This window comes from Oncorhynchus kisutch, linkage group LG5 (assembly GCF_002021735.2).
Source record: "Oncorhynchus kisutch isolate 150728-3 linkage group LG5, Okis_V2, whole genome shotgun sequence".
Lineage (NCBI taxonomy): Eukaryota > Metazoa > Chordata > Actinopteri > Salmoniformes > Salmonidae > Oncorhynchus > Oncorhynchus kisutch.
In genome coordinates, this window is record NC_034178.2 from 20,714,099 (window position 1) to 20,729,089 (window position 14,991).

At 37.7% G+C, this 14,991-nt stretch overlaps 1 protein-coding gene across 1 annotated transcript; it reads right to left on the reverse strand.

Moving 5' to 3' along the window:
- Positions 1–8,620: 8,620 nt before the first annotated feature.
- On the reverse strand, positions 8,621–13,116 carry asip1 (agouti signaling protein 1). The gene is made up of 3 exons (XM_020482085.2): positions 12,929–13,116; positions 12,570–12,616; positions 8,621–12,022 (listed from the first exon to the last, which is right to left on the reverse strand). The coding sequence occupies exons 1-3, from the start codon at positions 13,083–13,085 to the stop codon at positions 11,855–11,857; spliced, it is 372 nt and encodes a 123-aa protein (XP_020337674.1). The 5' UTR covers positions 13,086–13,116; the 3' UTR covers positions 8,621–11,854.
- Positions 13,117–14,991: the final 1,875 nt, after the last annotated feature.

A 14,991-nucleotide genomic window follows, 5' to 3' on the forward strand; every position in this document is an offset into this window, starting at 1 on the left:
TCACTTTGTCCTTATGGGGTATTGTGTGTAGATGGGTGAGACAATTTAAAAAAAATCCATTTTGAAATCAGGCTGTAACACAACATTTGGAATAAGTCAAGGGGTATGAATACTGGCACACCCTGATCTGTTTCACCTGTCTTTGTGCTTGTCTCCACCCACCTCCAGGTGTCGCCCATCTACCCCATTATCCCCTGTGTATTTGGTCTGTGTTCTCAGTTTGTCTGTTGCCAGTTCGTCCTGTTTTTCCAAGTCAACCAGCATGTTTTTCCCTAGCTCTGTTTTCCCGAGTCCTCCCAGTTCTGACCTTTTGCTTACCCTGACACTGAGCCCGTCTGCCTGACCATTCTGCCTGCCCTAAACTAGAGCCTGCCTAATGCCCTGTACCATTTGGATTCTGACCTGGTTATGAACTCTTGCCTGTCCTCGACCTGCCTCTTGCCTGCCCCTTGTTTTATAATATATATCAGAGACTCAAACCATCTGCCTCTTATGTCTGCATCCGGGTCTCGTCTTGTGTCGTTATATAATACTATATATTTAGACCTGTTGTGACATACAGTGGGGCAAAAAAGTATTTAGTCAGCCACCAATTGTGCAAGTTCTCCCACTTAAAAAGATGAGAGAGGCCTGTAATTTTCATCATAGGTACACTTCAACTATGACAGACAAAATGAGAAGAAAAAATCCAGAAAATCACATTGTAGGATTTGTAATGAATTTATTTGCAAATGATGGTGGAAAATAAGTATTTGGTCAATAACAAATGTTCATCTCAATACTTTGTTATATACCCTTTGTTGCCAATGACAGAGGTCAAACGTATTCTGTAAGTCTTCACAAGGTTTTCACACACTGTTGCTGGTATTTTGGCACATTCCTCCATGCACATCTCCTCTAGAGCAGTGATGTTTTGGGGCTGTTGCTGGGCAACACGGACTTTCAACTCCCTCCAAAGATTTTCTATGGGGTTGAGATCTGGAGACTGGCTAGGCCACTCCAGGACCTTGAAATGCTTCTTACGAAGCCACTCCTTCATTGCCCGGGCAGTGTGTTTGGGATCATTGTCATGCTGAAAGACACAGCCATGTTTCATCTTCAATGCCCTTGCTGATGGAAGGAGGTTTTCACTCAAAATCTCACGATACATGGCCCCATTCATTCTTTCCTTTACACGGATCAGTCGTCCTGGTCCCTTTGTAGAAAGACAGCCCCAAAGCATGATGTTTCCACCCCCATGCTTCACAGTAGGTATGGTGTTCTTTGGATGCAACTCAGCATTCTTTGTCCTCCAAACAAGATGAGTTGAGATTTGACCAAAAAGTTATATTTTGGTTTCATCTGACCATATGACATTCTCCCAACTCTTCTTCTGGATCATCCAAATTGCCTCTAGCAAACTTCAGACGGGCCTGGACATGTACTGGCTTAAGCAGGGGGACACGTCTGGCACTGCAGGATTTGAGTCCCTGGCGGCGTAGTGTGTTACTGATGGTAGGCTTTGTTACTTTGGTCCCAGCTCTCTGCAGGTCATTCACTAGGCCCCCCGTGTGGTTCTGGGATTTTTGCTTACTGTTCTTGTGATCATTTTGACCCCACGGGGTGAGATCTTGCGTGGAGCCCCAGATCGAGGGAGATTATCAGTGGTCTTGTATGTCTTCCATTTCCTAATAATTGCTCCCACCGTTGATTTCTTCAAACCAGACTGCTTACCTATTGCAGCTTCAGTCTTCCCAGCCTGGTGCAGGTCTACAATTTTGTTTCTGGTGTCCTTTGACAGCTCTTTGGTCTTGGCCATAGTGGAGTTTGGAGTGTGACTGTTTGAGGTTGTGGACAGGTGTCTTTTATACTGATAACAAGTTCAAACAGGTGCCATTAATACAGGTAACGAGTGGAGGACAGAGGAGCCTCTTAAAGAAGAAGTTACAGGTCTGTGAGAGCCAGAAATCTTGCTTGTTTGTAGGTGACCAAATACTTATTTTCCACCATAATTTGCAAATAAATTCATTAAAAATCCTACAATGTGATTTTCTGGATTCTTTTTCTAATTTTGTCTGTCATAGTTGAAGTGTACCTATGATGAAAATTACAGGCCTCTCTCATCTTTTTAATTGGGAGAACTTGCACAATTGGTGGCTGACTAAATACTTTTTTGCCCCACTGTATACTACAATATTTTATGGCTGGTTATGATAACTACATAAGTGTCAAAACCTACCACACAAGGCAAACCATTCAATTACACCATAACCTACTTGTAAACAGTATGTTTATTCATATATATGACTTTTTCTGTAATTCACCACATTAAATTATTATTGTAATTGCGCAAACAATGATGTCAGACATGTACCTACCCCAATACCCTGTTGCTGATGAATGCAGGGACAGATTTCAGGAGCAGGACAAGACACCCTCTTTATGATTGATGACTGACATAAGGCCATGTACGTGATAGGCCTATCTGGCTTATATGATTATGATGGTCAAAATGCTTCATGACAGTGTCATAATGTGTATTTTCTCAGTCCAAGTAAAGTGACATAGTAAAGTCATAATGCTTCATGACAGTGTTAGAAAGTGTATTTCCTTAGTCCATGTAAAGAGACACAGGATGGTCATAATGCTTCCTTTTAAACATGACTGTATAGAATTAATTCCAACAACAACAGATTTACCTCTTAATCCTATTATTTATTCCAATGTATTTTGTCCCTGCCAATACGTTTTCTTTTGTTTGAAAGTTAGTTTCTGTAGCCTCCCTCGAGGTTTTCACCTCCACTCATGGATGCAGCAGATGCATTACTTTCTCAGAAAAATATAAGTAAAGAACAGAAATCTGAATAGAGTATGCTACAATTCAGTGATACTGCTAAAGAAAGCAGAAAACTAAAACTTCCTACCACATATATTATGGCAATAGCAAACACTTTCAAACATTCTCAAATACACCTACATAATCCTGTATTCGCAATGCTTTCATAACATATCTCTCAACTATTCCTGTAGCTACCATCTAGTTTGTGTTTGTTTAGTTAACGTTAGGGAAAGGGGGATACCTAGTCAGTTTTACAGCTGAATGTTAGCTATCCTATCACTAAAGATGGTGGTGTGCAAAACAACTAAATTACACACCTACATTGTTGAGGCAAAAACAGTACATCTGATTCACTCTATACAGTGCATTCGGAAAGTATTCAGACCCCTTCCATTTTTTCACATTTTCTTACGTTACAGCCTTCTAAAACGGATTAAATAAAAAATGTTCCTCATCAATCTACACACAATACCCCATAATGACAAAGCAAAAACAGGTTGTTTGAAATGTTAGCAAAATTACCTTATTTACATAAGTATTCAGACCCTTTTATGATACTCAATATTGAGCTCAGGTGCATCCTGTTTCCATTGATCATACTTGAGATTGTTAAATTCAATTGATTGGACATGATTTGGAAGGACACACACCTGTCTATATAAGGTCCCACAGTGTACAGTGCATGTCAGAGCAAAAACCAAGCCATGAGGTTAAAGGAATTGTCCATAGAGCTCCAAGACAGGATTGTGTCAAGGCACAGATCTGGGGAAGGGTACCAAAAAGATTCTGCACCATCGGAGGTACCCCAAAACACAGTGGTCTTCATCGTTCGTAAATGGAAGAAGATTGGAACCACCAAGACTCTTCCTAGAGCTGGCTGCCCAGCCAAAATGAGCAATCGGAAGAGAAGGACCTTGGTCAGGGAGGTGACCAAGAACCCGATGGCCACTCTAACAGAGCTCCAGAGTTCCTCTGAGGAGATGGGAGAAACTTCCAGAAGGACAACCATTTCTGCAGCACTCCACCAATCAGGCCTTTATGACAGATGAAGCATGGTACTGGCAGCATCATGCGGTGAGGATGTTTTTCAGGGACTGGGAGACTAGTCAGGCTCGAGGGAAAGATGAACAGAGCAAAATACAAAGAGATCCTTGACACAGCCAAGACAACGCACGAGTGGCTTCAGGACTAGTCTCTTCATGTCCTTAAGAGGCCCAGCTAGAGCCCGGACTTGAAGCCGATTGAAAATCTCTGGATTTTTTTGCTCCCTATCCAACCTGACAGAGCTTGAGAGGATCTGCAATGAGGAATGGGAGAAACTCCCCAAATACAGTTGTGCCAAGCTTGTAGTGTCATAACCAAGAAGACTCTAGGCTGTAATCGCTGCCAAAGGTGCATCAACAATGTACTTATTGTCTGAATACTTAAGTAAATGTGATATTTCAGGTTCTTTTTATACATTTGCAAACATTTCAAAAAAAAAAAACCTGTGGAAAAAGTGAAGCGGTCTGTGTATTAAAAGTAACAAAAACCGATGGACAGCTAACAACAACTCGCTAGCTAGCTATGGTAGCCTAGCTAGTGTCTAGCGCTGAGTTAGCTGACAATAGCAGTTAGCATGCAACTGTTAGATACACTTTTAATAAAAAAGTAACCTTCTGAAATACATATAATTAGTGTGGTTCATATCAATACACTTAATTCAAGCCATTGTTTTTGGAAAAAATTGAAGTATTTAAGATCCAAAACATTTATAACAGAAATACATTTAATCTGAGACGCCATCTTGTCTCAATGACTTTAACTTACATACAAAGTTAGCTAGTTAGCTTAGCTTGGCTAATGTAACATAACACTCATATGAAAAGGAACATCTCACTAGTTTATCACTCAGTCAAAACATGTAAATTATATATCAAAATGACGAGAAAACTCAACAATTTAGATGTCTCTAGATTGTCTCTAGATTTCCAAAACAATACCATGCTTATAAATACAAACCTGAAAACAGGATGAAGAAGGAGACACAGAAAACAGGATGAATAAGGAGACACGGACAATTACAAATTTTCCACTGGGCTTCTCATCCTGCTTCTCTTCTTCCAACAGCCTGCAGCTAACAGTTTGAGTATCTACCCCTAGGGGTAGTGCTAAGTATACATGTATATCAAAGCAACACCAGGGAGGACTACAATAATAATGGTTTGAACAAACAGATTCTGTAAATGTCCATATTTTATCATAGGAAATGTTTTGTTATAAGGGTAATAATCTAAGCCAGATAGGCCTATCACGTACATGACCACATGTCAGTCATAAAAGAGGGTGTTTTGTCCTGCTCCTGCATTTATCACAGTGTTATATAACATACTATTTACAATTAGAATGGAATGATTTGCCTTGTGTGGTAGGATTTGTTGGCTTTGACAGTCTTATTTACGTAGGTGTCATAACCAGCCATAAAATATTGCAATATACTCTATGCCATAACACGTCTAAATACTGTATATGTGTTATGACAATGTTATGACAGGTTACATGGCCATATGTCAGTCATAAAGGAGGGTATTTTGTCCTGCTCCTGCATTCAACCCAGTAATCAGCAACGGAGCATTGGGCTTGGCACGTTTGACATCAATGTGTGTTCAATTACAATTGTAATAAAATGGCCAATTTTAGGAAATGTTATATAACATACATACTTTGACAGTCTTATGTAGGTTTCATAACCACCCATAAAATAGTGCAATATATGTCACAACACGTCTAAATATATGTGTCATTACAGTGTTATGACAGGTTATGTCAGCTGTTATGACATATTATGAAATAATTATGACTATGTCAAAACACGTCTTGGATGAGCCCAATTCTGTATGTGAGCTCAGCGTGGCTGCTTTGTAGTTACTATGTAGCCAAGCTGTGTCTGTATGCGCCTATGTGCCAAATGAAAAAGCACAATATATTTATAAACACCTCTGCTTGGATTGGTAAGTAATATCTACAAAATAAACTATTTCTACCATCTTTCAAATATGTATGCTGCCCTACAAAGGCAAAACGCAGTACCTACACTTTTGGTCAACAATGATGTTCTGTTTCAGAGATAATGGCATGTGAAATTCGCAGTAACCACAAAATCCAAGTAAAAACCAATGCAAACAGCAGTAAGTGAAGTTACTGCACTTTGGGTTGTTCCACCATTGTTTTGACTGCAGTTTCCCGCTCTGCCATACAAAGAGCAGTAACTACACAAACAGTGAAACTGAGAAAAATGTGTTGTAGGTAGATAAATTATAATGCATTGATGTATTTCCTTACTATGAAGTTATTTTTTTGGTGAAAAATGCTTGAGGGTTATTTATACAACATTCCAAACATTCCAAACATGAAAATATAACTACAGAGGGGAGAACAAGTATTTGATACACTGCTGATTTTGCAGGTTTTCCTACTTACAAAGCATGTAGAGGTCTGTAATTTCTATCATAGGTACACTTCAACTGTGAGAGACGGAATCTAAAACAAAAATCCAGAAAATCACATTGTATGATTTTTAAGTAATTAATTTGCATTTAATGCAAGAAAGTTGGATTAACACATTTAGATTGTAAATACTGTACTTTGCCTTTGCATTACACATGTAATTGTTTTAAGTTCATACAAAGGCACTGTGCAGTATTTGCATATAAGTGGTCAGAGGTCAAATCAGTGGTCAAGGTTGATATGCATATAAATGACTTGATAATAAGCTGATTCATCAGTGCATTATCACTTATCTACCTACAACATATCTGGCTGGCTAGCAAAAATACTTTAAAGACACTTTTCTCAGTTTCACTGTTAGCGCAGTAACTGCGTTTGCCTGTGTAGGGCAGTATGCTGCTGATAGAAATTCATTAAAAACAAAATGTATTGTGACAGCGCTTCAAACTACTGAGGCAAACATAGAAAAAGTGGAACAGTCATTTGTGCATGCTGACACTTCACTTTTGTTATTCCTCATACTTTTCATCATTATTCTGTTCCTTCATGATTTGCTGTCAAATAGGTAGCCAACTCACTTTGGTTGTTGTTCAAAAGGCCACTAATAAACAGAGTTACTAACAAAAAATGATTGGAAAATAATTTATAGTAGCCTAGTTCAGCAGGCTACAGATTTGTTCAAATGTAAAACCCTTCTATTTTCTCTCATCTTAAAAAGACAAGATTCTCAAAGTGGCCTTCGGTAGAATAATTTTTGTTCAAAATGTGTGGTTTTAAGATCCAAAACTCAATTATGTATGCAGTGCTGTTCTTCGTTTCTAGTCATCAAATTATGCCTACAAAATAACAAAATATGCAGACTGCGTACAAGTAGCTCGCAATTATTTATTTTTTGTATGAAGGGGCCTTTATGAAAGAAAAGGTTGGAGACCGCTGCTCAAGCTCAAACTGTTCAAATATGACCCATATTATCGGAGCTACTTAAAAATGGTTCTATTGCAGATTCGGGCTGCAATTTATGGATACAGTGCCTTTGGAAAGTAATCAGACCTCTTCTCTGCAGATCCTCTCAAGCTCTGTCAGGTTGGATGGGGAGCATCGCAGAACAGCTATTTTCAGGTCTCTCCAGAGATGTTCGATCGGGTTCTAGTCCGGGCTCTGACTGGGCCACTCAAAGACATTCCGAGACTTGTCCCGAAGCCACTCCTGCATTGTTTTGGCTATGTGCTTAGGGTCATTGTCCTGTTGGAAAGTGAACCTTTGCCCCAGTCTGAGGTCCTGAGCGCTCTGGAGCAGTTTTTCATCAAGGATCCCTGTGTACTTTGCTCCGTTCATCTTTCCCTCGATCCTGACTAGTCTCCCAGTACCTGCCGATGAAAAACATCCCCACAGCATGATGCTGCCACCACAATGCTTCACTGTAGGGATGGTGCCAGGTTTCCTCCAGGAATTTCAACCTTGGTTTCATCAGACCATAGATTCTTGTTTCTCATGGTCTGAGGGTCTTTAGGTGCCTTTTGGCAAACTCCAAGTGGGCAGTCATGTGCCTTTTACTGAGGAGTAGCTTCTGTCTTGCCACTCTACCATAAAGGCCTGATTGGTGGAGCGCTGTAGAGATGGTTGTTCTGGAAGGTTCTCCCATCTCCACAGAGGAACTGTAGAGCTCTGTCAAACTGACCATCGGGTTCTTGGTCACCTCCCTGACCAAGACCCTTCTCCCCCAATTGCTCAGTTTGGCCGAGTGGCCAGCTCTAGGAAGAGTCTTGGTGGTTCCAAACTTCTTCCATTTAAGAATGATGGAGGCCACTGTGTTCTTGGGGACCTTCAATGCTGCAGAAATGTTTTGGTACCCTTCCCCAGATTTGTGCCTCGACACAATCCAGTCTCATAGCAAAGGGTCTGAATACTTATGGAAATAAGGTATTTCAGTTTTTTTTTTTTTTTTTTTTACATTTGCAAACATTTCTAAAAACCTGTTTCAGATTAAGGCTGTAACGTAACAAAATGTGGAAAAAGTCAAGGGATCTGAATACATTCCGAAGGCACTGTATAGTTCCCCCAAAAATGTAATTTGATAATGATAATGATAAATTCATAATACGTTTGAAATATTTGTTTTTACGTGAACATAATCAATGCCCAAACTTCAGTGCATAACTCCAGTCAGCATTTTCAACTTGACACTTCTTGAGTTCAATTCCACACCAGATAACACCACCATATTGAGAAAGTTAACCGTTCTTGTTCAATGCCCTAACATATTACACTGCCTCTGCTTTATTGAGAAAGATAAATCAAAGTTCACAATTGTACCACATTGTTGTGATCACTTTATTTGTGACAAAAAGACAATACAAATGTAATGCTTTTTCTTAATCTACCAAGTACAACATTCAAATCCTTATTGTGTAAAACCATATTATTCCTCTCATTTTTATGCGTTATCCTGCACACATTCCTAACAATTTGGCCTATCAATCTATAACTGTGAGTGGGCTTGTCAGAGGAGGAGCAATATATTTGCGAGAGTCACAGAGTTGATAGGGTTTCAGACCTGTCAATAAATTATTTAAATAATTTATTTTCAGGGAAGGAAGTAGATTAGTAATCTAGTCATTAAAACACTTTTCAATATAATTTGTTGTGGCAAAGCCCCCCAAAAATAGATATGGATTCCCCCTTGTTAAGAAACAATGTAGAATTGCATGAACATTTAAAAAAATATCCAAACATTTTCTGGGGGAGCTCACCCAGAACCCCCCCACTCCCAAAGATTTTGCACCCCCCAAAGTCAAGGACCCATACCGATACCTTAAAGAGGCTATACATAAATGTGCCTTTGGTAACCAAGACTTTGCAGGGTCAAAGAAGCAAGCAAGTGTTCTGCAATTGTCCTTATACAATTAATCCGAGGTGACATCCAGAACAATATCAAACAAACATGATGAACTGATGAGAAGTGAAAAATTGTTGTAGCGTGTGGACTTAGTGGGCACAACACAAGTGCAATAGAAACCAGGCGTCCAGTACTGCTGCAGGGTTACGATTCACAGCCATGATCTTAACAAGCTCAAGAGTTCAAATGTGTTTAAATGTGAAGATAACTACAATTAACATATAGAAATGTATTAAAAAATCGGTGTTTCGATTTTTCATTACATCGTTAAAATAATAGTGTTAATACAAGCCATTTTGCCATAGAAAACAAAATACTGTTGGCCAACAGAAAATACCTCGCTGTAAATATTGTACAGTTAAAATAAATAAAAAAAACAGACATTTTGGCTCCTGGAGTGCCTTTGGCAGTTTGTATTTCTGTAAATCACATGCCATACTAATATAGAGCTATAAAACATTTGTACTTCTCCAGTGGTAGTTTAATTGTTTGTGCTGTAGGTAAAACCATCAGATGCATGCAATACTAAACTGCTGATCATTCTGAGCTTGTGAACACTAGCAGCATCAATATATGAAAACCAGGTAGGGGAACACAATTTGTACCTCTTTTAAAGTGCTTGCCACATTTTATCAAAGAACCAGACAATTGGGCCCCTGGACTTGAAAACTATTCAAGACTGTAAATCCTACACACTGCCACATGTACAGCACTGTCATGGTGTGGTTCGTTGCACCAATTAGGTGCCTTTTGAGTAGTGTAACTTGGTGAAATAACATTTTATTTAACCTAATTTTAACATTATTCCATAAAGAGGACATGCTCAACTTAATGAAAATAAATTCCCATCTCAAGAGGTTAAATTTTAAAAAATGGCCATAGTAAGTGCCAAAGAAAGTAACAGGGTTGACCATAACAGCGTTACCCCTACAAGGGTTGACAACTGAATCTTAAATCAAACATAAATCCTCTTGTGGCAGGATTGTGTGCTACGAGGGGCAATTGAATGCAAGCTTCACAAAATTATTGAAATAGTTCAAACATTTCTAGCCTGTCCATCTTTACCCCTACCTACATGTACAAATTACCTCGACTAACCTGTACCCCGCCACATTAACTCGGTACCGGTACCCCCTGCATATAGCCTCATTATTGTTATTTTATTGTGTTATTTTTTACTCTAGTTTATTTAGTAACTATTTTCTTACTGCATTGTTGGTTAAGGGGTTGTAAGTAAGCATTTCACGGTAAGGTCTACCTGTTGTATTCGGCGCAAAATTAGATTTGATCTATGGGTAACAGGGTTGACGTTTTATGCTCAACCCGCTCGGTTTCCCACCACAAAACACCAGATAATGGCCAAAAAGAGTCGAACCAGCTCCTTTGCCTTTACTCTTTGATTTGAATATTAGATGGTTAATGTCTCTTTAGATTTTTTTTTTCAATAGGAATAGTTTCACCATATTAAAACAAGAGTTCAGTTCACCTAACTGGGTTGACCTTAAAATGAGGGACAGGTTTTTTTTTTTCTCCTTAAAATTAATAATTAATAACATGAAATTAATAATAATCTACAGAAATGACTTTAATTGTAAAGCCTTTGTTGCTTTGACAAAGGCTTTACCATGATGGTGAACACTTGGAGAAAAGGGCGTTGAGTGGGTTAAAATCTTCCTAGAATTCACAGAGGATGCACAGAGGGACATATCAAAATGCTGAAGTTTGGCACTTCTTTATTTATATAAAAAAGTTGATTCATTAAATGTTCCATGTTCTCTATGAAATGGCACATCATTTAATATAACAGGCTTTTAAAATGCAATATTTTTGCACAATTCCTACTTAAAATAGGCAAAAAGCACTCATTTCATGAAAAGACTTGCGTGCTGCTTCATGTACACACACTCCCTTATGTATTTATTTGGACAGTGAAGCGAAATCTTTTAATTTGGGTCTATACTCCAGCATTTTGGATTTGAGATCAAATGTTTCATATGAGGTGACAGTACAGAATATTATCTTTTTTATGGTTATTTTCATAGATATCTGTTTTACCATTTAGAAATGAAAGCACTTTATGCATCTAGTCCCCCCATTTGAAGGTGTCATAGTATAAGTATTTGGACAAATTCACTTATAGTATATTAAAGTAGTCAAAAGTTTAGTATTTAGTCCCAAATTCCAACACCATGACTACATCACACTTGTGACCCTAGAAACTTGTTTCGGATTATATTGTGCCCAATAAAAATGAATGGTAAATAATGTAATGTGCCATTTTGGAGTCATTTTTATTGTAAATAAGAACATAATATTTTTCTCATTGCTTCAACATTATTGTGAATCCTACCATGATTACGGATAATCATGAATGAATCGTGATCAATGATGAGTGAGAAAGTAACAGAGGCAGAAAGATCATATCCCCAAAACATGCTAACCTCCCACTATTATCAATAACAGAGGTTAGCATTTTTTGGCGTGTATGATACTTATGCCTCTGAAACTTTCACACTCCCCATTATTCATGATTCATTCATGATTATCCATAATCATAATTATCCATAATCATGGTAGCATCCACATGAATATAGAAGTGTTCAGAAACATATTATATTCTTATTTATAACAAAAGTGACATTTTCTCTCCGTCTTCAACACTGCGGGTTACCCATTCGACAATAGCACACAGTCTTGAAGAGGCGGCAGTGGCAGAAAGCGCAGTGCTCACAACACACATTATCGGGGGTTTTGCAGCTTCCCCACAATGGCACACAGTTGGGGGGAGGAGGTGGACGCTTGTTTTTGACGCTGAATTTGTTCTGCGGAAGAAGGTTTACGATTTAGCCTCGGCCTGCACACTATGGGTACACCAATTAACATTAATAAATGCTATAGTTAACTAATTATGAATGACAAACAGCACTTTATAAAGCCTTACTAAGGGCACTCCTTAGCAAAGGGAGAAATGTTGCCAACAAAACAAGCCATTTGAAGCCATTTTCACCTCTATATGTGTCATCATGAATATGCCTTTAGTAATAATCTTGTCAATATAAGAATATAAATTGCTTTGTAAATGCATTAATTAATGATGCATGAATTCATGTTAACTCCTGCATTTACTCATGTTAATTAATGTACCCTAGTACCCACATGTTAATAAAAGTGTTACCACTTCACTCTCATACTTATCATCATGGTGCCTGCATATGCGCTGAAATGTTTTTTTTTCATTCAATATGTCTCAATAAACCTTTTTACACTTGGCTATGTGTATTTTAGACTTTAAATATGTCCACTAACTTAACAATATGATACAAACATGAATAATGTAGGCTAGACACTTATTTTCACAGCATAGTTTACCTTTCTTGGTTTCTTGTTTTTTTTCTTCTTTGCGGTTTTGGGTAACTCTGAAAAATAAATAGATTTGACATGTGTTTAAGGTATATAAATATGTCTATTACATATATTTTTATTTGGTATATAATTTAGCAGCTTATCAAGATTGGCGTTACAGTCATATTGTCAGTTTGGGTTTTGAAGTCAACCTTGGAATACTTAAATATACCTGAGCAAAATGTATCCTGTAATAACAACAACAAAATGACACAATATAGCAGCGCATATCAAGGAATGCAGTGATAGTTTTTCTAGAAAACATCTAGCAACCCTTTTTAAAATTCCAAATACTGATTATATGCCAAACCTAAGGATTAACTGACCTACAATGACGATGGGTGGTGCATCTGACAGGCTCCCATGCTGTAGAACCGAGGAAGAAGACGTATTGGTGTAGAGCTTTTCCTCCAGTATCATGTGTGAGTACACTATAAGAAACCAGGTGGAGCTTAGACAGCTCAGGAGAAACAGGGAATTCATCACAGTGATTTTCTGTCAGCAAGGTGGGCCTGAGGACTGTAGTGAGGACAGAGTGTTAGAAGACTATAAGAGCCCATTGTGACTGTATTGTGGTTGCATACATAGTCATAACAGATATGGAATTTGAATGTCACATAATTTACACAGCAGTTCAAGATTGTTATTGTATAGAAACTGAACTATACTTGGCACAAAACTGACTACAGTAGCATATGCACAGCAAATCCATGCAATAAGATTCACATCTAATAATATCCAGTACAAACATTTATAAAAAATAATAAAATAATTTATAAGGAGATTTGATTTATTTATTTTTATTGAACCTTTATTTAACTAGGCAAGTCAGTTAAGAACAAATTATTATTTACAATGACGGCCTACCAAATGGAAAAAGGCCTGCAGGGAAGGGGGCTGGGATTAAAAATAAAATATAAATATAGGACAAAAGACAAGAGAGGCAACACACCACTACATAAAGAGAGACCTAAGACAACAACATAGCAAGGCAGCAGCACATGACAACACAGCATGGTAGCAACACAACATGGTAGCAGCACAAAACATGGTACAAACATTATTGGGCACAGACAACAGCACAAAGGGCAAGAAGGTAGAAACAACAATACATCACACAAAGCAGCCAAAAACGGTCAATAAGTGTGAATGTAGCCTACAAACAAATGTCATGGTCAAACCAACTTAGTTTTCTTGCTATTATTCCACTCAGCACATATCCACTTCTTATATAAAGCTTTACATTGATGTTTAAAGATCGATATCTAGACCTACTCTGTAATTGTATCCAACATGCAGTTGCTAAAACAGTGCAACAACGGGAACATTTTGAAAACAATCTCAGGTCTTTGATTGTTTTGACTGTACAGCATGTCCTCAGCATAACATACACTGTACGGTTTCTTTCAGATTGGATGAAGCTTTCTGTGGGAGCCTCTGCCTAGTCAAGCAGAGCTGCTTCTTATTTGTAAAATTAGATGAAAACTGTACGCATGGAAGTCGTCTCCATAATAGTCTTCAAATAGACATCTAGGGGCTGTTTCCTGGACACAGACTAAGCCTAGTCCTGGACTGAAAATCCAACTCAATGAAGAATCTGTCCGGGAAACCACCCCTTAAAGTGTCTCTAAAAATGTGTAAAATGTGAAATCGTAATACCTAGTTATAATGAAATTTACAACAAGAATGTGAGGTTAACCATTACAGGAAATGTATGGAAATACATTTAATACTGGCAGCTTGTTTGCAAATACAATAACTATAACCACATTTTTGTTAGGATGACATGGTGGATTTTCACCCTGTGTGGGTAGGATTTTCAGTCTAATATTATGGAGGGAATATTCAAAGTATATTCCGAAATGTAATACTTATACATAAATCAAAACAAAGCTGACTATCTAACATAAATTAATCTAAAAGGGAGGTACTTTTTAAATACCTTCTATGAATTGTATTGCCATTAACTTTAAGAAAATATAGCATTGACAAGTGTAAGTAATGTGCTCAATTTAAGATGTTTAAGATGATGGTTGATTGATATTATCTATACTCCACAAATAATTTTCATTGTTTGACCATATTTTTTTCTTTATTTAATTCTTAATTGAACCTTTATTTAACTAGGCATATGCTGGGTTACTGAGACAGATCTTAAAAAATATGCTAAACAAAACTAAGTCAATCAGGATTTAATTGAATGTAATGTTATTGCTACTGTTATAATGCATGTATTGATTTGGGTAACTTTTTAAAGAAAGTAACACATGCAAAGCCTTTTGCTTTGTATAAGTGTAATAATCCAATGCGTAGATGGCTTCCACCCTACAAAAAAAAAACTTTTAATCCATTCATAATGTGTTGAAAACTTTTGAAGAGATGTCTTTAT

What these genes read in the sequence shown, in the direction of transcription:
- asip1 (XM_020482085.2), bottom strand. Translation starts at nt 13,085, where the DNA reads ATGAATTCCCTGTTTCTCCTGAGCTGTCTAAGCTCCACCTGGTTTCTT. An exon ending in ACCACCCATCGTCATTGTAG is followed by an intron (nt 12,617 to 12,928) that starts GTCAGTTAATCC and finishes TTTATTTTTCAG; the next exon opens with AGTTACCCAAAACCGCAAAG. An exon ending in AAAACAAGAAACCAAGAAAG is followed by an intron (nt 12,023 to 12,569) that starts GTAAACTATGCT and finishes CTTCTTCCGCAG; the next exon opens with AACAAATTCAGCGTCAAAAA.